Source organism: Daucus carota, chromosome 3 (genome assembly GCF_001625215.2).
Source record: "Daucus carota subsp. sativus chromosome 3, DH1 v3.0, whole genome shotgun sequence".
NCBI lineage: Eukaryota > Viridiplantae > Streptophyta > Magnoliopsida > Apiales > Apiaceae > Daucus > Daucus carota.
In genome coordinates this window covers 959,712-983,049 of record NC_030383.2, presented here as the reverse complement: position 1 = coordinate 983,049, position 23,338 = coordinate 959,712, and the positions used below count along the sequence as shown (strand labels likewise).

Sequence of the window (23,338 nt, the reverse complement as noted above, 5' to 3'; positions counted from 1 at the left end):
TATAAATTAATCATCCAATCACAATTTTCCACTTGTCTGCCACGTAAAAAAATCTGGGAAATTTTTTCGGGGTATGTAGCATTGTCAGGTTTACCAATTTAATTTGATAATCTTGTTGCATTAAAAATCACAATTAAAAACATCGTTTCATTTTGAGAGCTTTTTAGCTAATATTCGAGAGCTAATTTCGGTGGTTAAATGTAATCAAAGCCTCAAATAATAGTTATTTACTTCACTTAATCTCACCAGAGAGAAGAGTTGAGTGCGGAGGTTAGAGGGCAACCGACAAAACCAGAAAACAGAAATATTCTGGTATCTCTGGAGACTATCCATTGATGCTTACAGATCCAAGACAATGGATATGTTTTAATAATGGAGATGTAATTAAATATCTGATCAAAAAGGTGACATAGATGTGATCTTTGTTACTGTACGTATTTTTACTTTTATCAACAAATATTATTGACAGGAATAAATATTTTGATAGATAACCCTTGTCTTGCAGAGAGCTGGGCTTGATTAATTTGCTGACTACAAGTAAGATTTCTATTGTTATTTACAAGAGCTTCCAAGCTTTACCTCCATTCATATTGAACTTCTTAAGCCTACCAAAAATCATAACAAAAATGAGAAGTAATTTTCCCTGGGTACTCCACCTTCCGGAGAATCCATACCATTTATTTTCGCAAAAATCTTCGGTTTTTATCCGTCGATCGCAGCTGTAGCCGGTCGTAAATCCCACATTCCCGTATGCACTGTCAATTTTCCGCAAATAAGAACGCATGTTCATTTTATATAATTTTAACGTGAGAACGCGTGAGAACGTTATCGTTACCTTATGACTTCCGTCACGATGTTGAGTACACTGAAATTAACGGGATCGTCCTTCATGCTCTTCCTCTCACATATGCAAATGAGTATAATAAAAATGACTAAATAAGTAAGTTGCGAGAATATTATATTCTCTTTTATCGATTTCCCTCTCTTCTTTTTCAATTCTTCATCGCCTTCTCTTCTCGGCATGAATGAAGTGTAAGGAGGAAGGTACCTGCTCAACAATTCAAACAAAATTGTAAAATTACTGCGCAGTACGAGAACGGATCTAGGATCATTTTCTTAGGAAGAAATAAATATGATGTATATCGAAACATCGAAACCCTGTATGCTGTATATCTTACTCCCTTTGGTTCATAATATAGGTTGTTTGCCTTTTTACACGTAATTTTAGGTGCTTTGGCCACATAGTAAATATTAATATTTTTGTAATTTTTTTTTCTGAATAAAAATATAAATGATATTTTTACTCGGATAAAGAAAATTACAAAAATATTAATATTTGTTATGTGATCAAAGTATCTAAAGTTACGTGTAAAAAATTAAACGACCAATATTATGGACCAGTGGGAGTACTACATTTATCCTCGGATGATGGTGTGCAAAAGAGTCGTATCACGCATAAACTCAGATGATCACGATTAAATTCATAAATAAACGTGAATTATTTGACGGGACTGCCACTTTGTTTCCCACTCATTCATAAATAAACGTGAATTATTTGACGGGACTGCCACTTTGTTTCCCACTCGTATAATCGATTATGTAGATTAATTAACGTGACACATGCTTAAAAAATTATATTATCTGTCTATTATTACTCTAAGATAAGGTTGATATACTGCATGATCAATGCAAGTATGAAATAATTACAATTCACTTGAGACTAAGACCTTCCCAAAATTGTCCAGGTCCTGTCACACAAACAGCAGTTTTTAATTCAAAAATAGTTTTTAAATAAACACGTATCCATATTTTTGGAAAAACAATTTTCAATTTTTACCGGAAATTTTTCCAAATTTCACTATCAAATCTCATCAAAACATTACTTTTTTTATCTTATAACTCAAAATATACATATATCAAAAAAAATTATTTAACCTTTATCTACTTTATAATCACTTTTTCTAAAATATACTCCCTCCGTCCCAGCCAATTCTTTACGTTTGGTTTGGGCACGGAGGTTAAGAAATATGTATAAAGTAGTGGGAAAGAGAAAGAAAAGTGGGTGAAGTGGTGGGGCCCATTAATTTTTAATGTATAAAAGAGAGTTAGTGGAGTAAAAGTAGTGTGAAAAGGAAGTAAAAGTAGTGTGAAAAGGGATGAAAAGTTGAGAAGTGGTGGGACCCATTTATTATTTTTGGTAAGTTTTGAAATGTAAAGAATTGGATGGGACATCCCAAAGAGGAAACTGTAAAGAATCTGCTGGGACGGAGGGAGTAACACTTTTCAATAGCATCACTAAACGTCCTAATCATGCGATTTAATAATTTATTAGATTGTACTTGATACACAACATGATTTAAAAAGAAAATCCTGACACATTTATTTTAAAAAAATTAATAAATAAAAGTAAATTTCAAAATTGTGGCCAAAATTTACACCGATTTTTTATCGAGTTCCGTTAATAACTATTTTTAATTACTCATACGCTAATTTGTTAATACCAGCTTGAATAGACTACCGTCCTAGCTTAGTTGTGAAAGACGACGATACGTATACAGAATAGTAGAAAAAGTCTCTAACCTATATACTTGTTTACGTAATTACGTTGTTGGAGAATCCTTAATCACACTTTACCTCAATCTGATTTTTAGCAAGTTAGCTTAAAGATCCTCCGATACTAGTTAAGTATATAAGTTCCTTTGTCAATGACCATACCAAGAAGCGATCTCCAATTCGACCAGATTCATTTGTTGGTATGGATAAGCCATGAAATATGCGATCCCATGTTTCTGAGTTAACTTATTCGGTAAAAATTGAATTTCGGACTTTATCGACTCCGCTATCCCATCACCTGGACATCACCCGTTATCCGAGTTTCACAAAAAATTGTTTGAGTTTTCGATGATCTCGTTTTATAATTGTTGAAAATATAGTATAATATTCATTTATAGTTTTTTTTTAACACTTGCTAGTTTTAGATTGACTGATTCTCAATATGGTATCAGAGTGATTTGACGGAGGTCTCAAGTTCATAGACCGGTCGTCAACAACTATATGACGCGATGCATAAAATTTCGAGACCGGGATTAATAAAATGCACTAAAATGAAAATAAGCGGCATGTTGTTGGAGTTCATAGAAAACTTACATCATGACGACGAACAAAACCAAGATGGCCGGGGCAATTGTGGCAATATCAAGCACAGTCTCCCCAGTATGCCTAGCATTCACAGCCTGAAACAAAAACCCCACCAGTTTCTGATAAATGCTCAGCCCTGTAACTCCATCATTGTGCCACTCCATCACATTAAGCAGCACCCACTGAATTAGTACAAACCCTAAAACCGTAAGCACCAGAAGCCAAGAATGAAGCCCCGGGAGCAAATGCAAATACCCAATTTCTCTGTTCTTGCGAAGCAAGTACTTTGCTTCGTCTTTCTTTACGTACTTCCCAAGCAACCATACCGAAAACCTCAAGAAAGAGGGAAACAGAGTGTTGCCTAACAGAGCCTGAGGGATCAGAATCCACAGAAGGCCCGAATTCTTCGCGAAAACAACCATGTTTTCATTCGTTGGCACGAATCCACAGCTAGCGAAAGTGGACACTGTGGTGAAAAGCACGAACGTTGATTCTTTGAGACCTTTACTTCTGAGCACATCTTTAGCACTCGAATAAACGCTGAAATATATTGTCACTAAGGTCACTCCGAGGACGTGAAGGGCTAGTAAATACCCGAGGACCACGAATCCAAGAAATTTAATTGACTTGTATTTTAAATATCTAGACGACGAAGACGAAGATTGCAGCGGCAGAGCACTGCTACTTGTGAACATATTAGTAATAATGTGATCATTCCCATTTCTCTGCATCGATGCAGACTCATTCGACGGATAAAATTGATCCTCCTCGTCGTGAGCTTCAGCTTCAGCCGGGACCATGACACCGAGGTCGATATCAACTAGCGGGTGAATATTAATTGAAGAATCTGAGACCGATGAGGTCGTGTCAAAGGCAGCCGCAACTATATTTTTCAGAGTATAAGTGGATAAATTCGACAAGTCCTCCTCGAGTTTAAGTATCCATCGTAAATGAAGCCCGATCATCGAGGTAAAGACTTCGGATCCGATGAACATCAAAATTGTCAAGACAATCAATTGAGCATCCGAAAAAACCTCCATTTCCACCACTGACATACTTGACACAGTGGTAGCCGAAACAGAGGTAAAAAAAATGTCGAAGCTGCTAAGGCCGCCGCTTCTGGCCTTGAGTGCTCTGAGCACGAGGAATCCGATACACGAGACAAATACGAAGTAGATTAATTCTGTGCAGAATGCATTCATCTGCAGAAAGATGTAGCGGTAGAAATACATGGTAAGGAGCCACGTGGACCGGAAAAAATTATGCAGTTTCATGCATGAACAAGTGCAAATATTTATCAGTAATTTCTTAGAGGAGTTCATGTTAAAAAAATTACTGGGCAACATTGAGAGGTTAATGTGTTTATGAATAAGGCTTGGTCTGCAAAACTGCAATGAATATTGGGATGTTTGGATTGCAGTATTTATACACTATAGGAATTACTAAATGCAGGTGGATTATACAGAGCTAGAATAGTAGCAAAAGAAAAGAGATACTCCCTCCGTCCCACCCATTTCTTATCAAATGGGTTGGGCACGGAGGTTAAGGAATATGAATAAAGTAGTTGAAAAGAGGAAGAAAAGTGGGTAAAGTGGTGGGATCCATTAATTTTTAATGTATAAAAAGAAGATAGTAGAGTAAAAGTGGTGTGAAAAGGAAAGAAAAGTGGAGAAGTGGTGGGACCCATTGACTATTTTTGGTAAATTTTGAAATGTAAAGAATTGGATGGGACACCCCAAAAAGGAAAGTGTAAAGATGGGTGGGACGGAGGGAGTAGTAAAGTTTAGTAACCTTAGCTAGATGGTCGGCTGCAGGGGATGGGGGACCCTCTTTGCTGGCCAATAATCGAGCCACACGTTCGTTGCAGTTCTGAAAAATTGTTCGGTGATCTATTTGGAACAATTCAGATTTTAAATGGACAGTTTTCGAATATATTTTCTAGTATCTTAAGATTTTAAATAGATATTTGAATATTTTTTTAGTATCTTGTAATTTTAAATGGATAGATTCTGAACATCTTATTCGATATTTTGAGACTTTAAGTAGACTGTTTCTGAATATGATATTAGATTTGTGTTTTGGCGGAAATCTTATATTCGATTATCTGTGATCATCAATATTATCCGCTTCTCATCCAATTTTCCACTCGGAAAATGGAAAGGAATGTTCATATGACACCATTTTAGATATACTGACCCGTGAACATTAACATGATAATATAATATTCTTTTCGTTCCTATATATTAGTCGTTTTGACTTTTTGCACGTATTTTGAGGTGCAAAAAAAACATATCTCGACATATTATTTTTAAATTTTCCTTTTTTGAATAAAAATATAAATGTTAAACATTTATTAAAAAAAGAAATTTTGAAAAATAATGTGTAGAAGTATATTTTTTGGACGCCTTAAATTACGTGCACAAAATCAAAGCGACTAATAAAAAGGAACGGAAGAAGTATGTTAGAACTTAATGGTTCGATTTTCGTCAAATTTATTTCACTCCAAGGCAAAACAAGAAGTATATAATAACTTATAAATTATCGTTTGAGTGTTGCTTAACTGCATTCGTGGTTTTGTGATAGTTCGCAAATTGCCAGGGATGTTTAGATTCGGATTCTTACAAATATAAGAACCGGCGATTATCTGATTTTTTTTTTTTTGTCAGGGCGATTATCTGATTTAAATTATTATATACCGAAGAACATCATTTAACGAGTAATCTCTCTCTCACTCCTATCAGGGAGGTAAACGTTACAGGAAAAAACATGATTAAGAGACAAATCTTAGTTATATATTAAATCAACTTTATCTAATTATCCAAATAATTGTGATAATTGCAATAGAACCTCAATCATTCTCCGTACATGTATAATCTATATAGCAAAGTATGGGGGAACAGTGGATAACATGGCCACAGGGCCAAAATTATAGCATTGCATGTGGATGACTCAGTAATACTTCTTTATGCACTTATTTTTCCGTCAAATAATGTCATCAATTATTTGGTATAAACATATCGCATGACAATTTAAGGATAAGAGACTACGTTTCATTGAAGACTTGGAGACCACTTATGTACTGTAAATAAAATACTTTATAAAAATATTGCAAAACATATTATTTTTCAAATCATGTTCCACAAAGATCATTATTTTATTGACAATCTTGCAAATTTTATACATTTGGCAAATAAAACATGAAAAAACATATTATTTTACAAAACCATGTTTAGTGTGCAGAACATTTGTTGATCTTGCAGAACATTCATGTTCCGCTTATTTAGCATAAATAATTTTAAACATTTTCAATAAAATAATGATATTTATCGAATGTACTTCGCAAAACAATAAATTTGGTAGTGTTTTAATTGCAGAATATAAGTGGTCTCGGAGAATGTGGTCTCCATAGAACTTTTCTCTGATAATTTTAATGATTAATATAAGTAGTTTTATGTATTATGGAACCAATTCATTGGTTACTTAGGTCATGGAGAAGTCTTAGGTTGTGTCCCGCGTCCAAGCCGCGTACATTATTCACAATACTTTATTGTAAATCAATTTGCATATCTTAATATTTATTTACAATGTACAAGATGTACAAGATGCCATGGTTCATGAACTCTGCTCACTTCAATCAGAGTGGAATTTGGATTAAGTTATGCAGACTCACGTGTCAATACCTCAAATAATGGCATTTAAATTTCTATTTGAGTGATTAGAGTCGAATATGTCCTTTTTTTTAGCATTATTGTAGACTCTCGGAGGACTTCGTTTTAATAATAAATCTCGGGTTCTAGAATCGAGCAGAAAACCGGAAAGGACAGGTGTTGTTATAATATGAGAATTTACATTTTATACTACCTGACCAGTAAATATTGCTCGACACCGGCCTTAGTTATACCCACGTTTGCATATGTTAAACTAATTATGTTGAAATTTCTTGGGTTCTGCCGCATCCAAGACGTGTATAATTTTTATATTACACACTTTTACAACCTATAGTTTTATCATTACAAGACATAATATACTCCCCCGTTCTTTTTTAAGTGTTGTTTTTTGACCGGGTTTGAATTCCAAATTAAATGTCACATTTATATTTTCCAAGACAGTAACTTATGTTCTCCATACAAGTGTACATTCTTTTTACCTCAATACTCTTAACTTTGACACTCATTAAAATTTATTTATGATAGTTTGATGGACAAAATTGGAAACTAAAACTTATATTAATGATAGTGTAACCTAATAATTGCATATCTTAATAGTTGTGCCAAGTCAAAAAATGACACTTAAAATAGAATGGAGGGAGTATCATATATGTAGACTGAATTTGAGGTGTAATTAACTCTCGGGATGTAAATGTTAAAATATAGTACTACATGATTTCTATTTGAGATCTTCTAAGACCTTAATAATTTCTATTTGATAAGTGCAAAAGTCTCAAGTTCTTAGATAGGCCGCATAGATCAGACGAAAGCAGTGACACGGATAAGATCTATAGTACTTCAAAATTGTTTTGTAACTCAGTAAATTCTGAAAACCTAGTTCACTATTTCTGTAGTAACATTGTCTTACTAATAATAATGTAAAACTCTCTAAAATAAGTGATATTTGTCTTTATTTGGAATTCATTTGCTATAATTGAACCATAGAATATTGTTTACTGAATGAAATTCACAGCTAAATCAAGTGTATTGTCAATGTCCGCTTTCGTGGACCATAGTGCCATAGATTTTCCAAGTACCAACAACTCCAATAATGTTATAATCTATTAATCATAGTATGATTGTACAATATCTTAATATCCTTTAACTGTTAATTAGCGAATAACCACAGTTTTGATGAAGGAATCTCTAGCTTTGCTCTACGTATCTTCATATACCATGATATACCAAGAGGTTAAGTACACAAGTAATCTTGGACTAAGCTACGGCAACTATGATTATAACAATATTATAACTAGTATCCTCAAAATTGTTAATATCCACAATGCACAAAATTATGGAGAAAACAAATTACTGACATCTGCCAGACTGCACACAGACCAAACTAGAGCATTTTGAACTTTAAATTTTCGCCTAAGACTCTGTTAATCAAGCTGTTACGTACTTGTAACCTATAACCATCAACCAAGTTTCATATCCAATTGCCAAAGAAACCAATTTCATAAATGTAGAGGAAGAATGAATGGAATACTTACATGACCATACCTTCCAGTAGACAACTTGAATCTGCCTGTATCAGGACTATATACATAAAAACAGAAATAAAGTAAATGCAAGTGAAACAAGATGGGCAAGAACATTCCAGACAATCCTGTACGGACAAACTACAACATATTCTTGATTTTCAAGATCATTTAGTATACTTCTTGAGATAAATTACGATTTAAAACTGAATGTCATCAATTGGTTATTGACAACAAAGCAATAATGACAATATTTGCCTGAGAAAAAAAAAACTAAGATAAGAGTAGTTTGCGTGTAAAGCGTTTACCTGAATCTACCATCCCTGCATATTTTACTTCCATCGTGGCCAGTGTACAAAAGATCGTTACAACCCCTCTTGTTCCTCTGGCTATTTAGAATATATTAATAACAGAAGATCACTTTACAGATAAATGCTCAAAGGGGGTACAAAATAGACCTAGCTCCTATATGATTTTCCCAAATCCCTACAAGGCTTTCAGCAAAAACCGAAAAAGGAGATGTTACCCTCTATATTCTAAGCCCATGGACCATTAAAACACTGTTGACCAATATCAGCCTCTACAAATTTACACCAGGTTTTAGCTAATGTTGTATTATCTTGAATTCTCTTCAACTAACTTCTCAAAATATCGTCCTGAATCCAAGAATGGGCTTTCATTTACTTGTATTGCTGCCGTTTCACAAAACTAAAAACTCATATTTCAATAGTTTTTCGGCCAATTGATTGGTGCAGGCTGGGTTGGCTGGTAAACACTTGGTGCAGGTCCATTGAGGTCAATAGGTCCAGCCATTGCCTGGGATTGCTGCAGAAGTGGGTGAACGGCAGCTCCTGTTACTGGTTGTGCAGGGTGATACATGCCAGCAAAGTTTCCATGACTAACCTGAGTTGCAGGGAATGCCATCTGAGCTTGAGGAAGATTGTAGAAGGAATTTGCCTGCAGGCCAGAGATATCCCTACCAGGAGCAGCAAACCATAAGCCTGGACCTTCACTCTGTGAAGCATAAAAGCATAAATCAAATTTTATAACGCATCTCTGTAAGCTATTGGATTAAATACCATTTTATCATCATTCATTCACATATCAAAAGCTTAAGTTTCAAAAGAATAGGTAAGAAATTAAAAGAGAAAGTAAACAAAGCTCATTACAGCACCTGCTTCAAAGATCTTATAGATTATTATAAATGAAATGCAATCTTATGGCGAAGCAACTAACAAGAGGGGAAACAAAATCAAAACGTGAATATTATGCTTAAAAATACTTTGCCAAATAAGCCAACACTTAAACAAGATGATCAGTAGAGTAAGAAGGTAGCCATAATGAAGTGAAAAAGACATAATAAAGAAAGCATGCTATATTTTAGGGTGAGGGTCATAAAATACCATTCTTACGCAATAGATCAATAGAAATACCAGTTTCGGAAAGCAGGGCCAAAATACCAACTCGATACGCATTCTAGAAATGGGCATCACGCAATACGCATTTGGAGAAGGCGTATCGAGTATATTTTCTTCTTACAAAGCTGTAATACGCATTCTAGAAATGGGATCATATGTTACGCATCTGCTGAATGCGTATTCAGTCCAGCTAATGAAATTAGCCAGAGGGCTCATAGCTATTCAAGAAAATGGGTTGACAGCTGAGACTCATTACACAGCTATAATTTAAGGAGCTCATCTTTTTATTCAGTATCTGTCATCTATGTTATGCTGCTTCTGTACGCCTGAATCTATATGTCTGTGCGTGTGTATGCTACAACAAGTCGAAGAGAAGTGTGGTAGATAGGTGGCATTGTGATAATGCATACTCAGTGGCTATTAATAGCCGGCTATGTTGCCCGGACTCTTCATTTTGCCTCGACTCTCGAGTACCCATGTCAAACACTCGATACTCGGATATAGGTATGGACACTCAGACACTTATTTTGGGTCATAAAACATGTAAAATATTCAAATATTGCCGAATCTGACACTCAAACACGTATCCATGGTAAACAGTTTAGCCAGGTCTGGGTAACATAGATGGCCGGCCAACGGAGAGCCGTTAATTTGGTACTGTTCAGCTGATAAGCCTGATATTGTGTTAATAATGCCATTGTTTCTATTTTTTAGTGTTAAATATAGAAGCAAGGTTCTTTCTGCGTGAATTTTGTGTGACAGATGGAAAATGATTATATTTCCAAGTAAGGAAAGGGCATAATATCTTTCCGCAAAAGACTAATTAAACCCTTGCATAAACTATTGATTCCATTTCGACATCAACACATTCTGACTTCATTCAAAGGATATTAAAGTTCAGTCTTTGAGCTAAAATCAACATAAATATTTGTGATGTAAAACCAATACTGAAATCAGTGCAGACACGGCAAACTAATGTTAAGAGTTTTTTAACTTTTTCAAATTTAATGTTGGCAGATTTAGGTAAAGCTGAAAAACACTCTTCCACATGATTTTAAAAGTCTTTCAATACAGATCAACAAAGTGCAAACCATAAATGCAATTTTTTAAACAATTAATATATGTAATGTCATTTTGCCTAAATCAGAATATTGAGAAACAGATATAGAAATCCCTCCCAAAAGACTTTTTACCACAAAATCATAAAAAAAAAAAATAATGTCTTCAAATCATAACAACTGTGAGTTTTTAAGGGAAGTTCATCTTCGAGCAATTGGCATTGCCAAATACATGCCACGCGGCTAAATAATTGAGCCCAATTATAACTCCGTATTTTCAGTTGATGTGGAGTTAATAGTACTAACCTGCTGCCCAGCAATGAAGAGATTATTTTCCTTTAACTGGGGCGCTAGAAGATCCTCACTAGAACTTGAATGTCCAGTTGTAGTTGCTGAGCTGGCACTAAAACTAGCAGGGGTAGAACCATATGATCCATAACTGCCAGGTGCTGCCACGTTATTAGTGTTCGCAGTAGTTGTTCCAGGTTTATATTGGGGAAGGGGAAATTTATTAGCCGGAACTGGCGCCGGATGCCCACTGCCCGCTTGAGGTTGTGGAGGTGGCAAAACACCAGTACTTAAATAATGGTGGAGAGCTTGAGGTGGGACATAAAAAGGGATGTAGTGATATGGGATATAGTTGGGATAATGGGGCAAATGCAACCCAGCTGGCTGTCCAAAAACAGGAATTGCTTGCTGTGTTGCAGCTACTGAACTTGGAACAGCCCCGGCAGCATGAGTCACAGGAGGAGTTGAAGCTGTTGTAGGATGTATTGAAGTGTCCCCACCCTGTAAGTGACATATACAGGCATTAGCATGAATAACAAATCAACTGGATGGACAGTAACTAACTACATATTCATATCAAATTTTAAACACAAACATAAATTGCAAACATTGTGGAAAAGATGAGCATTACATTAATTGCTAATATAGTAACATAATATGAAAGAACACAAATACTGAGAAAGAATGATTTAGGAATTTGCGGAATGGGTAACACTAATCTGAAAACTGACAATTACCAAACAATAAAGATTATAATCTTTGCTTATTGTGCCTCACGGGATGTAACATTGGCAACAACTTTCCTTGACATGTTATATAAGCATCTTCCAAATATTTCTACCAAGTGTATATGCATCTAAACCTATTTCCCCCCTCAGCTTGCAAAACATGTCATATTATTACAGAAATCAAACACATTCCCAGTTCCCCACTAAATCAATAACTGATGCATGATGTTGTTAAATAATATTCAAGAAACTTTATCATTATAAGATGGACTTCAAAACAATAGAAAGCAACGAAGATACATAATTTTGAACCTTGATAAGATGTCAAAACACAAAAGATATCTTAGTTTAATCATCAAAACTTAGGCGTTTTCAAACTTCATGGTGCCTACATGTCTAGCAAGAAAATAATTTAAAACACAAGGATTATTTAAGAATTAGGGGAAAGCCATATTTATAATAGCGAAACAAACTGCAAAATCAAGGGGCACAGAAAATTCTTATATAAACAAACCTCTTGAGTGGACTGAAAAGTTTCTGCTGGTGCCATTGTCACATTTCCATTAACTTTAGTCGGAACTCCAGGTTCATAAAACGATGAAAGACGACCCTCATTATCCACACCAGATCGATAGAATTGAGCATAATAGCTGTTGAGGTCATAAGGTTGCTGCACCTGTACAAAAAGGTCACATGATATTCTGAAGAGGGAAAGAAATATATATTGAATTAAAATTTAAAAAATTATTAGCCGAAGGATAATTATAAGCCAATGATCAGAAATCAAATCATGAACATGTATGTGAGTGTGGGAGTGGGAGTGTGAGAGTGAGCCATTTGTTGGTTTATTTTATTCTCAATTCAGATAAGACCTATGAATTGAGGACTTACAACAAAACCTGGAAGGCGAGGAGCATCGTGTGCTTGAGACTTGTTGCTCTCGGTGGGTAAAACCTGGCTACCAAAAATTGGGGGCATGATACCAAACCCGAAGTTAGGATAAGCATGTACTGTTGAGTATTGTTGATAACCAGGAGGCAAGTCAGTTTCTTGCTTGGATTCACTATACTCCGTGACCACCCTAGATGAAACATCATGAGCGTCAGATATCAGACTTCCAGATACTTCAGGCGGTGCTGGATAATTATCTTCCTCTTCAACAGAGGTCAATTCATCGTGATTGCTAAGGACATCACAAAAATTTTCGAAATTCCAGAGAAGTATTAGTACAAAGATGCAATCCAACACACACACAAGTATGACTGTTTAAATTGTTCTTTGTCAGGATTGCATTAGCATTCTTCATATTAGACTATTAGCGTTAGCAGCAGAGATAAGAAGATAAGAAGTCAATAAAGAGAAGCCTAAATTCTGATCTGTTCTCTCATTTCTATCTAAATATATCTGCTATCCCTCTTTATCTATCCATTTCTGCACTTGTTTTTACTCAAATACACAGCAAATACCTAAAGCACACACTTCTCCACATACAAGACCTTCAGTTCCTCACTCTTTTACATCTGTGTTTTTGTTTGGCTAGCTCTGATTACTAAAGTAAAATAAAAAGAAGTGCGTTAAAATTCAATATACTTAATGCAGAAAAAATTCTGCACATGTTTATAACTAAAGAACTTTTTCCAGGGAGGGGGGGAGGTGCGACAACATATGAATAGAGCGAAGATTGGATACTCAAGCAAAAGGAAGCACAAATTAGCACTACTTCTTTAATTAAAAAGAATGTTTTCAGTAAAAAATATATACATACACTGACGTAATGTAGTTAGTATCTACAACTTGAATGAAAATCAAAATTACTAAATGTCAGAACACCAACTGTTCTAGTCCTTGTATAGGTTATCTCACTGTGTCAATATTAACTTAAGGTATACTTATAAGCAAACAAAGAAAGATCATGACTTAAATTTAGCGGATAGCATAATATGGGAAAAAAAATGATTAACATGAGATTTTCACAAACCTTTTCTGGTCCACATTTTCTTCCATCCCTTCAGGTGTTTCAGGGATAGGTGAACTCTTCTCATTTTCAGGACAAACAGGGTTGCTTGTACTCAACCCAAAATTAGCATCAAAACTCCCAAAAATGAAGCCAAGTTTTTCAACCTCAGGTATATGGATATGCTTTGGAATAATAACCTGTTGACTCTCTGAAATGCAGGTCTCCTCCAGCTTCTTTACCAGTCCGAAAGTAGCTTGATTTGCTACTTGGCCCTCTGATTCAGTTCTAATGGCTGGAACCTCCAACATAAGAGTTGTATCAGCAGATTCAGCACCTTCAGGAAGACTAGGATTCGGCTTTGGTTTCCACTCCTTATTAGGCCCCACTACTGAATAACATTTTTAATTATCGGTCAAAATTCAAATGTAATGAAGTACTGATATATTTAACTGACAAGCATATATAGCAATTCTTTAGCAGCCAAATTTATCAAATAGAAGAAACTGGAATCACTTTTTTGAAAAAGGGAGGCAAATTTTGCCAAAGGGAGGCAAACACATAATCTGCATATCATCCTTACTAGAAAAGAACCAACATCCATAAGCAGGGTGGGGTTAAAATCAAGATGTTAAGACCAATATGAAAAGGCAAAAACCACAGGTCCACAGCATCCAAGCAATAGCAACTTAGCATAAATTGCTTCTGTTGACTTTAAGGAACATAGAAAAGGAACTAAAACATCAAATTTATTTAACCTCCTTACCTTTCTGTGGCCCAATAACTACAGGTGATTGGCCACCAAACTCGATCAAAGGTAAAATACCAGTAGGATGGCTGTGAGTAGAAGCTACAGCTTCAAAAGATTCTGAATGCTGATCCTTGTGAACCACGGGGGATATGTTTGAGATTGTTTCATGCATGAAGGATAAACTTCCAACACCTGAGGAAACTGTTGTCTCAGCATTCAAGAATAAAAAAGTCATAAGCTTTGGAAATCTATGTTTACTGCACAGCTGAAGATATATGTTCAACACTCTTACCCTTGGTGTAAGTATTGTTTTCATCCGCTGTGGATTTACTTTGGAGTGGATCGTTTAGTTCAGTAAATCCACTCGCAGCATGGACAGCATGTCCGACACTCTTACTCTCAGATGTTACAGCAGCATAAGCATCAACATCAACATTTGAGCTGCAAACAAATTTTGCAAGAGAAGGTTCAACGCAAAACGCTAGGCACTTTACAGTAGAACAATACAAAGAAAAATTATGAACAAGTAAAACAAGAGTGTCTCAAAAATATTAATTCATGACACATTAATGTGTCGACTGAATCACCTCGCATGAGTAACTTCCTTGTTCTTAACATCTTGGGAGTTAGACTGTGTTGGGATAGCAACCTTATCCACTGAAACATGACTGGTTCCATTTTCCTTAATGGAGACAAAGTTCTTACCAGCCCCCCCAACATCTGAAAAGACCAAAAGAAAAAGAACTAGCTGAGTGAAAGTTTGTGAGCAGAAACTTTACTTAAAAAAAGAAAGATCTGGCACTTTTCAGGTAAGCAATAAGATCACCACTGTTTTCTTTTGATTATTGCACCCTTTAGAAATGTGTCTTAAAAAGAGCACCGCATGAAGCAAAGGCTCTTGGAAGACACAATTAGGTGTCCTAAGACTACCACTTCAAAAGAATTTACCTAATACAAAATCATGTCAAAATATCATGACATGTCATTCTAGTATCCCCCAACTCTAGAAGTTGGATAGCTGTCAGAATATATAGCATTAAAAGAAACAAAAAATGCAAACTAACTAGTTACCGTGAGTTATGTAACGAGAAGAATGGTTCCCTCGCTCACCCCTACTCCCCTGGTCCTGCATTCCCGGTTTCCACCTTGATCCTGCTGACTCCTTCACATTCTGCATAATAGAAACATTAATTATTTACGCAATACAGATGAACCAGAATATCAGATCATAATATAGACTATAAAAATTAAAAATCACAGATGTTGGGGCGTTTTACAAACCAATAAAGAAATTACTTTTATATTAGCCTCAGGTATAGTCCTGTAAATCATGACCGCAGTTCCATGTTTGGATATATAACTCAATGTATGACAACAAAATATTGTATATACACACATAAAATTCCTGGTAACTGTACTTACAGAATTGACAAGTCATTCCAGCATAATATCAATAGGCATATAATAAACTGCCAGTTAGCTAGGCACAAAGAGGTTAATGGCGATGAACAAATTACAAAGGGATTTGCTATTTTAGTATTTAACTAGTCATTTCAACTTTTTCAAGAAAGTATTACCTCTTTCCGCCGGTCTCGCTTCCTTCTAACTTCACGAAACGAATCTGCACCATTAAATTAATATATTCAACACCATTAAATCGTGCAAAACAAAAAAATCGACAACAATGACAGCATTGAAAACACATGAATCAACAATGAGTACCCTCATTACAGCATCACCAAATATCCATATCTAGACTAGATACACACATCATTACCAAGCCAAGCCTCGATCTTGTCACTTAAAATCAAACACAAAACACAACCATACAGTCTCAATCACCACAAATTCATATCTTGAAACTACACAAATTCAATATTCCCCTTTCAAAAATTAACTTTTCGAGACACTTAAACCCCTCCCCCTCTCTCTCACAACATTCACAAAAATCCAACTCAGCACTACTCGAAAAAAGCCCTAAATAAACTAGAATCGCATCAACAAATCGGAAAAAAATCACTTACAGATTAGGCTTACATACACACATAAAAACGCAATTCATCGACACAGAAGCAAAAACAAGCACTAAAAAAATTAAATCAGCGCAGATACAACATATATACACACACACAAACACATAGATACAACAGAAAAAGCGGCGACCTTGGGAGAGCAGCTGCTGAGCAGTCTCGTTAGGATCCATGTTGCATTCTTTAAGCATGTAATACACCTCCTCGTCGTCGTGATTACCGGAGATCTCCTTTATGTTCTGGATCACTTTCTTCACCTTGGCCGGAATCACGAATCTGCCTCCTCCATTGCTCATCTTCGCCTGTGTTTCTACTGTGCCTGTTCTGTCTGTGCGAGAGAGAGAGAGAGAGAGAGATTGGGGGAGAGAAGAGAGGAGAGACTTTGGCGAGGGTTTTTGAATTTTTATAATCTTAATTATTATTTCTTCTCTGTGAGAAATGTGTGTCTGTATATGAGAGAGGGAGAGAGTGATGTGTAGGAGTGTTTATTGGTATATTTTGTGTCTTTGTATTTATTTATTTTTATTAGTTGGGGGTTGGGAAAATGTTTTGAGGGTAGCTTATAGAAATTTCTTCCCCTTTTTTCCAATTTCTAGGAATTGAAATTGTTAATTTGATTTTTGCGCTAATTAAAATATTCATTTTGCATATGAAAATAACAAAAATAGTTAGAAAATTAGAGGTTATTAAGTAGACTTATTATTTTTAGTGGTGTGAGGAGATATTTTTTTGAAACATATTGTAACAAAATATGAATATATGATTTCGATAAGGTTTTCTTGAAAACGTTTAATTTTGTCTTATAAAAATTAAAATATTAACATCTCACGTGAGAATGATGTGAGCACGGTATTATCGAATATTTGTTAATATTTCGGATGAATTACTTGATTCAAGAAGATTCTCGAATTCGATAGTCCTAACTCTATATATATAATTTAGTAATATTTTAGTTATCGGCTCGAAAAATATTCTCAAATTTCAATCTTCTCACGTGTTATAATTTGCTCGTTTATGTTCTCTATAAAATTATAGAGGACAATAACAAAAAAATCTGAGAAAAACAGAAAATATAAGTAGAATATAGAGAATAAATATGATTTTTATTATTTTTTATTGTGAAATTAGGTATATATATATATATATATATATATATATATATATATATTTAGGTGAATTTACCAAAAACACCACTTTTTAAAGTGTTTTTTGCGATTTTATTATTTTTTGAAAATATTTTTAAATATATTATTTTTTTAAATTACAACTAGATGCAATCATGTGCAATTCAGTTAATTAATCTGAACATTTTCTAGATGATCGCAATTTATAAATGATAATTAATCTGAACGATAGTTATAGTTTTAATTTTTGGCTTTTTTTTTTGAAAAGTTCTGAACACAAATTTATACAATTTTTTAAAATTTAAGAGATTTATATTATAGTGTTTCACTTCATTAAATTCAGTTTATCTATGACTATCAACCATTATTATATGTTTTATTAAATTTTAATAATTAATATATAAATTATGATGGGAAAATAAAAAATATTCATTTAAAATTTTTAATGATAAAAAATGTTTAAATAAATTTTATAACGAGAAGGTGAGTTAAACCGAAGAACATGTCTTGGGCCCTTGGCTATTTGGATGGTTCCAACAAATTTTTTGACACGAGTCAGTCCAGCTGCTTTCACGAGTGGTCCAGCTGTAAAAAACTTTAACAAACAGTCTTAACAAATAAAATGGAACATCCAGTTCAGTTTGAGATGATCACTTGTTAACAAATGAGCCCACCCACACGGAACGCAACCGGCCCAACTACTCGACCCATTTATTTACAGGCCCTTTTTCATTCTCCCACTAACACACTTTCTCGGTGGATCTTAAAGCACTTCAAAGCTCTGGTACTAATCTAAGCCTTCTCTTATATGCTATATTGCTGAATCATTTACATGCATATTATTAATTCTTTAGATGAATGGTTAAATTTCATATTGTTTATTTAGTTGTGAAGTTGGTTTTTTATGGATGCGTGTTATGTGTTTGATGAAAGTCCGCAATGAAATTTTCAAGAAATGTTGTGTGGTAAACGTTAAGTAGTGCTATCAAATATCATCTGGTTTTAGCTAGGTGTTGCCGTGTCGGTAGTCTATGAAGTTATTATGTAGGTGGCAATGTTGGACCTGACTTGATTTGTGAAATCTTTAGGGAGACAAAACCATGAATATGACTTGGAATGACCCATTTAATGAAGTTTTGTTCTAGAATTTGAATGTTTATGTTCGTCGAATTTTAGGAAATCCTGGAACGAACCGTTTGATTTTTTTGATAACTTGCTAATTCCAATACAAAGCCCTGACATATCAGGGATTGTTTCTCTGTGTTGCTTGAAAGGTTGTTGGTATATTAGTTATATATGTTGATGTTGTATCATTTTTATAAGTTTACGTTTGTGATAGAATTGTGCATTCCCTTGTTTAGTTAATTTAATTTAGAGGTGTGTACGATTAAATGTGAAAGTTGTGTTATGTTGTCCAGGACTCGAGGAATAAAATTGTAGTGATCAAGATGTGATAAAAAGAAAATTAGAGATTTACTTAAAAGATAGGACCATTGCACATTGGCACCATAGCATGACAGCACAATGACATGTCTATTTTGGTTGTCAAATTGATTAATGAAGATGTAGTTTTGTTTCTGCCACCGACAAGGATGAGCATTATAAGAAACTTCCTTTTCCACTATCAGCTTTGTTATAATTTTTTGTATTTAATATCTAGTTTGTGTTACTTACCTAGGAGCTCCATATATCCTTTTATCAGAACAAGAAATAACTAAAATCAGTTTTTGAACTTCAGTTAGGAGAGACATTCTAGTCTGAAGCTTTTGCGTTACACTCAACATCAAATGTAGTATTTGCACTGCCATTTCATTATAAATCTCGGTTTTCTTGACTGCAAAGCTTTGCCATGGACACTCGCGGTAAAGTATTCCAGTTATTCTCTAGACATTTACATACCCGATCTGTTGATGGACCGAGTAACATCTTGAAGAAAAAGATTTCACTTATTGAGAAACAAAGGAAAAAGAAGAATCCAAAAAAGAATCAGTTGTTTGTGGAAGTTCCAGAATCCAAATCGTATCTTGACACTGCGACTCTGCCTATGATTCTCACTGCAGTTGGTGGTGCACTTTTTGCCAAGCTTTTGATGATGGTATGTGTATATGATAAAAAAATGCTAATTTTTTAAATTGGTCGTCCCTTGTTTGATAAACTTCTCCGTGCGGTTTATCATTTTTTTTATTTTTGTGCAGCATGATGATTCGAAATCGCAAGAGATGATTGAGAGAAAAATAAAGAATGCACCTGCTGGTCAAGGTACTGTTAGGATGCTTAGTCGTGAGGAATGGGAAGATATTAAAGATGTGCGACCTAGAACCCCCTTCGAGTCTAAGCTTGCTCGTCCTAAAGCAAGGCTTCGAACAGGAGAACCTATACGCATGGTCATTTTCTTTCTATCATTGCATATATTTTTTTAATTCTATTCACATCTATTTGACAGTCATATATTTGCTAGTTATAGTCCTAGACTGCTTGTTTGACAATTTAAAATTTTGATGCTTTTAAGTGAGATGATAGTTTTTAACAAGTCTTAAAGGATCATTATGCAGAGAGTTCAGCATTTTGTAATTGAAACTGTGATGATTCACAAGTCTGTGTAATGTGCTGGTTATTAGACTCTATATTTGTCGCTTGCTTTGCACACGGCTGTCATGAAATACTAGGCAATTGCTTTGCATGTATGTGTAACTACCATCTTGATTATTCGATTTAATTTCTCCTTGTTTTTCTATGGATGTGTGATAAGCCATATACCTGTCCAAAGTTATATCATATTTGGGCACACTGAGATGCTTTATGGGCTAATTTGAATCCGCTGAATTTGACTTGTCCTTAAAAACTTTGCTTGTGTATGCATATGGTTTTCTCTGAACACCCTAAAGGAATAGTGTTGGATTTTTTGTATCACCTTCAGGCTTCAGTTTGTACTTCAGTTAATTTAAGATCCATCTCCTAAAAGTTGTTGAAGTTCTGCTTGTGTTGTGACATTTTAGTAGTTAAGAGGAAGAAAAGAGCACTTAAAATGATTACACAAAATAAATATGTTCTGGTTATATTGTATGTCCTACTATAAATTTTGCTATTGACTGACAATTTTGGTCCTAATTCTACCACTGTGTACGATATGACTTGTAAGCACTACACAGTGGCGGAATGAGTGATATTTGGTGAGACGCAATATAAATTATAGTTAGACTTTATTTTTTAATTAAAAACAATAATAAAACTAAGACAGAAAGCTACATATGGAAAGCAAAAGCTTGATGTTGCAAATTTTATACTTAATAAAAATCTGGTTTTAAGTTGTTCTGTATCTGTATGCACCAATTTGGTTATTGCACCGAACATTTACAGATATATCACAATGGCTATGGCTTCTTTTTAATACTTTGAAGCATGCAGATCACCTTGCAAAGTTTTCTTTAATGTGTGAACCTTGTCAAGTTCGTTGTAACAGGAATAAGTCCATGTGGTGTATTGATCTGAATATTTAATAAGTGCTGCTGTATATTATTTTTCTTTCCGTAGAATGTTGATATCTCTATTGGGCTAACATCACTGTGATTGAAGTTAATGACTCCTGGATTTTGTATTTGCTAGATGGCTCTCTGTGTTAAAATTATCTAATGCATCTGAAACAATTATACATAGTGAATGTTGGTGCTGCATAAATAACAAAAAGTGTTTGGAAATATTTATGAAATTTGTTTTGTACATCAGTTATATTGACTTTGTCGCGAATCGCGATACTCCCTTCCTCTTACAAAGATGGTCAAATACAAGTACTGCAACACAATATCAAAAAATTAGAATTGATCATTTAGCTAGTATCTGTGTATTCATAATCTTTCCAGATGACACTTATGTGATGATTCCTTACTTGCTGTATGCAGGATGACTTTAAGGACTGGACCATTGATGTGCTCACAGATGCATTCACTCGTGTTGAAGAAAATGTTAGATACAGGTCAAAATAAACAATTATTCCCCTTGTTCCAGAAAAAAGAGTTCTATCTTTGATAATATCTTGAAATTAACCTAAATTTGCATATAGTAATTTATTAAATAACAAATTACGTATTTGTTGTACCCTTTTATACAATATATGTATAAAAACTGCATAAATCGGGAATATATTTCTACCGAATTTTAGTTTACAATTCAACAAACTGAACATATCAGTCTCAAAATATTTTTTTTCTTATAATATTCATGGATGATTGTATTCCCGGGCTCGAAAAATGGCCTTGATGTTTGGAAACTTCTACCAATTCTAACGTTAGCATCAGACACACTACTAGTATTCTTTACTGATCTTGAGAAACGCAAAATTTCTGCTGCCTTCTGAGACATCTATGTTTTACAGATGATCATGTTTTCTTCTGGTGCTCATTAAATGATAAAGGAATTGCTTGCTTGACATCAATTATTGTTGTGGCTGCTATAAATACATTTTGCAGTAATCTGTTACTTGTATCGAAATAGAAATCTTTACTCCTGTGCTGCTGCTGTCTTCTAGACTAGTGAGTAAATGATATGATGTGCTATTCTTGAATTATTCCTTTTGATTAGCACAAGGACCTACTATGTGGATCAATAATACAATTTTCATATTGTTTTGCACACTTCAGCTTTCTAGATGATTTTAGGAGAAAAAGAGGAGATATATGACATTGCGCTATGGCCTATGAGATATCACAATTCAAAACGCTTGATCATTAGTATAGAAGTTCAAAATTTGGAAAAGGTTATACTATGCGGTTTGCCAAAACAAATCTTTAGGTTATTAAAGTGCAAATGTTTAATTCACGGTCTCGTGTGTAGTATGGTCCCAGACTTGTGCTTGTCTAATTGTTGCTCAAATTGAAGGCAATTAGACTGCCTTTACTTATATGTCTAAACTCTCTAACTCTCTCTCTCTCTCTCTCTCCCCCCCCCCCCCCCCCCCCCCCCCCCCTCCCTCTCTCAACCGTCTAAACTCTCTCTCTCTCCCCCCGACCGAAATCTTTACTTCTCTCCCTCCCCCCTCTCTCACACGGATTTGTAGCTTCTAGAAAGGCAAACAAAATAACAATTAAACAATATCCCGGGTCACTGAATAAGTGAATATGTCTCCCGAGAGCTTTTCTCAGGTAGTTATTGCAAGTCATACGCAGAGAAAACATTAATGATATATTCCGAGAAATACTCGACCCGTTAATTTTAAATATTATCGCTTCTTTGGAAATCATTTTGTTCAATAATCAGTAGAGTAATCGAATGGCACAAATTATGATACAAGTGACAATAAATAGTGACCACACTGCGATACGAATGCGTTAAAAAGACATATTCACGTGCTCTGGAAGATTTATAGGTCAAGTATTTAATTTATCGTGACATTATTGTTATACACGAAATTTAAGAAAAAAACAAAAGGAAATATTTAAAATAATTATAATATAATATAAAATAATTATAATAAAGTATGATTTTTAAATTATAAGTTAATAAACTAAATTTTAAATTGTTGTATACATTGCAAAAAAACAAAACCACACGAGTTAGTAACTTTATAAGCAAAAAGAACATTATTTTTAAGTGAAATTCTGGACTATATAGTATGTTGTTTATAATATGTTCTGATAGTTTATCCTTATTTTAAAAATAAAATTTAAA

At 34.5% G+C, this 23,338-nt stretch overlaps 3 protein-coding genes across 9 annotated transcripts; 1 reads left to right on the top strand and 2 right to left on the bottom strand.

Annotated features, from left to right (window-relative positions):
- Positions 1-459: 459 nt before the first annotated feature.
- LOC108211135 (probable cation transporter HKT1;4) lies at positions 460-4,550 on the bottom strand. The gene is made up of 3 exons (XM_017382651.2): positions 3,148-4,550; positions 836-1,048; positions 460-755 (listed from the first exon to the last, which is right to left on the bottom strand). Exons 1-3 carry the CDS (start codon positions 4,482-4,484, stop codon positions 557-559), a joined length of 1,749 nt encoding a protein of 582 aa, XP_017238140.1. The 5' UTR covers positions 4,485-4,550; the 3' UTR covers positions 460-556.
- Positions 4,551-8,614: 4,064 nt separating this feature from the next.
- Positions 8,615-17,035, bottom strand: LOC108214689 (GBF-interacting protein 1). Of its 5 annotated transcripts, none has more exons than XM_017386826.2 (11): positions 16,687-17,035; positions 16,101-16,144; positions 15,595-15,694; positions 15,111-15,243; positions 14,816-14,964; positions 14,539-14,724; positions 13,797-14,163; positions 12,710-13,001; positions 12,333-12,494; positions 11,109-11,591; positions 8,615-9,340 (listed from the first exon to the last, which is right to left on the bottom strand). In XM_017386826.2, the coding sequence occupies exons 1-11, from the start codon at positions 16,847-16,849 to the stop codon at positions 9,050-9,052; spliced, it is 2,370 nt and encodes a 789-aa protein (XP_017242315.1). In that variant the 5' UTR covers positions 16,850-17,035; the 3' UTR covers positions 8,615-9,049. The 5 variants fall into 5 exon arrangements, with proteins under 5 accessions (XP_017242315.1, XP_017242317.1, XP_017242319.1 ...); XM_017386828.2 differs by having other exon boundaries at positions 14,539-14,715; positions 16,687-17,024; XM_017386830.2 differs by having other exon boundaries at positions 12,710-12,899; positions 16,687-17,001.
- A 1,287-nt stretch (positions 17,036-18,322) lies between these two features.
- On the top strand, positions 18,323-22,305 carry LOC108211558 (uncharacterized). Of its 3 annotated transcripts, XM_017383191.2 has the most exons (5): positions 18,323-18,461; positions 19,416-19,772; positions 19,873-20,061; positions 21,574-21,647; positions 22,047-22,305. In XM_017383191.2, exons 2-5 carry the CDS (start codon positions 19,527-19,529, stop codon positions 22,048-22,050), a joined length of 513 nt encoding a protein of 170 aa, XP_017238680.1. In that variant the 5' UTR covers positions 18,323-18,461; positions 19,416-19,526; the 3' UTR covers positions 22,051-22,305. The 3 variants fall into 3 exon arrangements, with proteins under 3 accessions (XP_017238680.1, XP_017238678.1, XP_017238679.1); XM_017383189.2 differs by lacking the exon at positions 22,047-22,305 and having other exon boundaries at positions 18,324-18,461; positions 21,574-21,905; XM_017383190.2 differs by lacking the exons at positions 18,323-18,461; positions 22,047-22,305 and having other exon boundaries at positions 18,489-19,772; positions 21,574-21,905.
- The last annotated feature ends 1,033 nt before the right edge of the window (positions 22,306-23,338 follow it).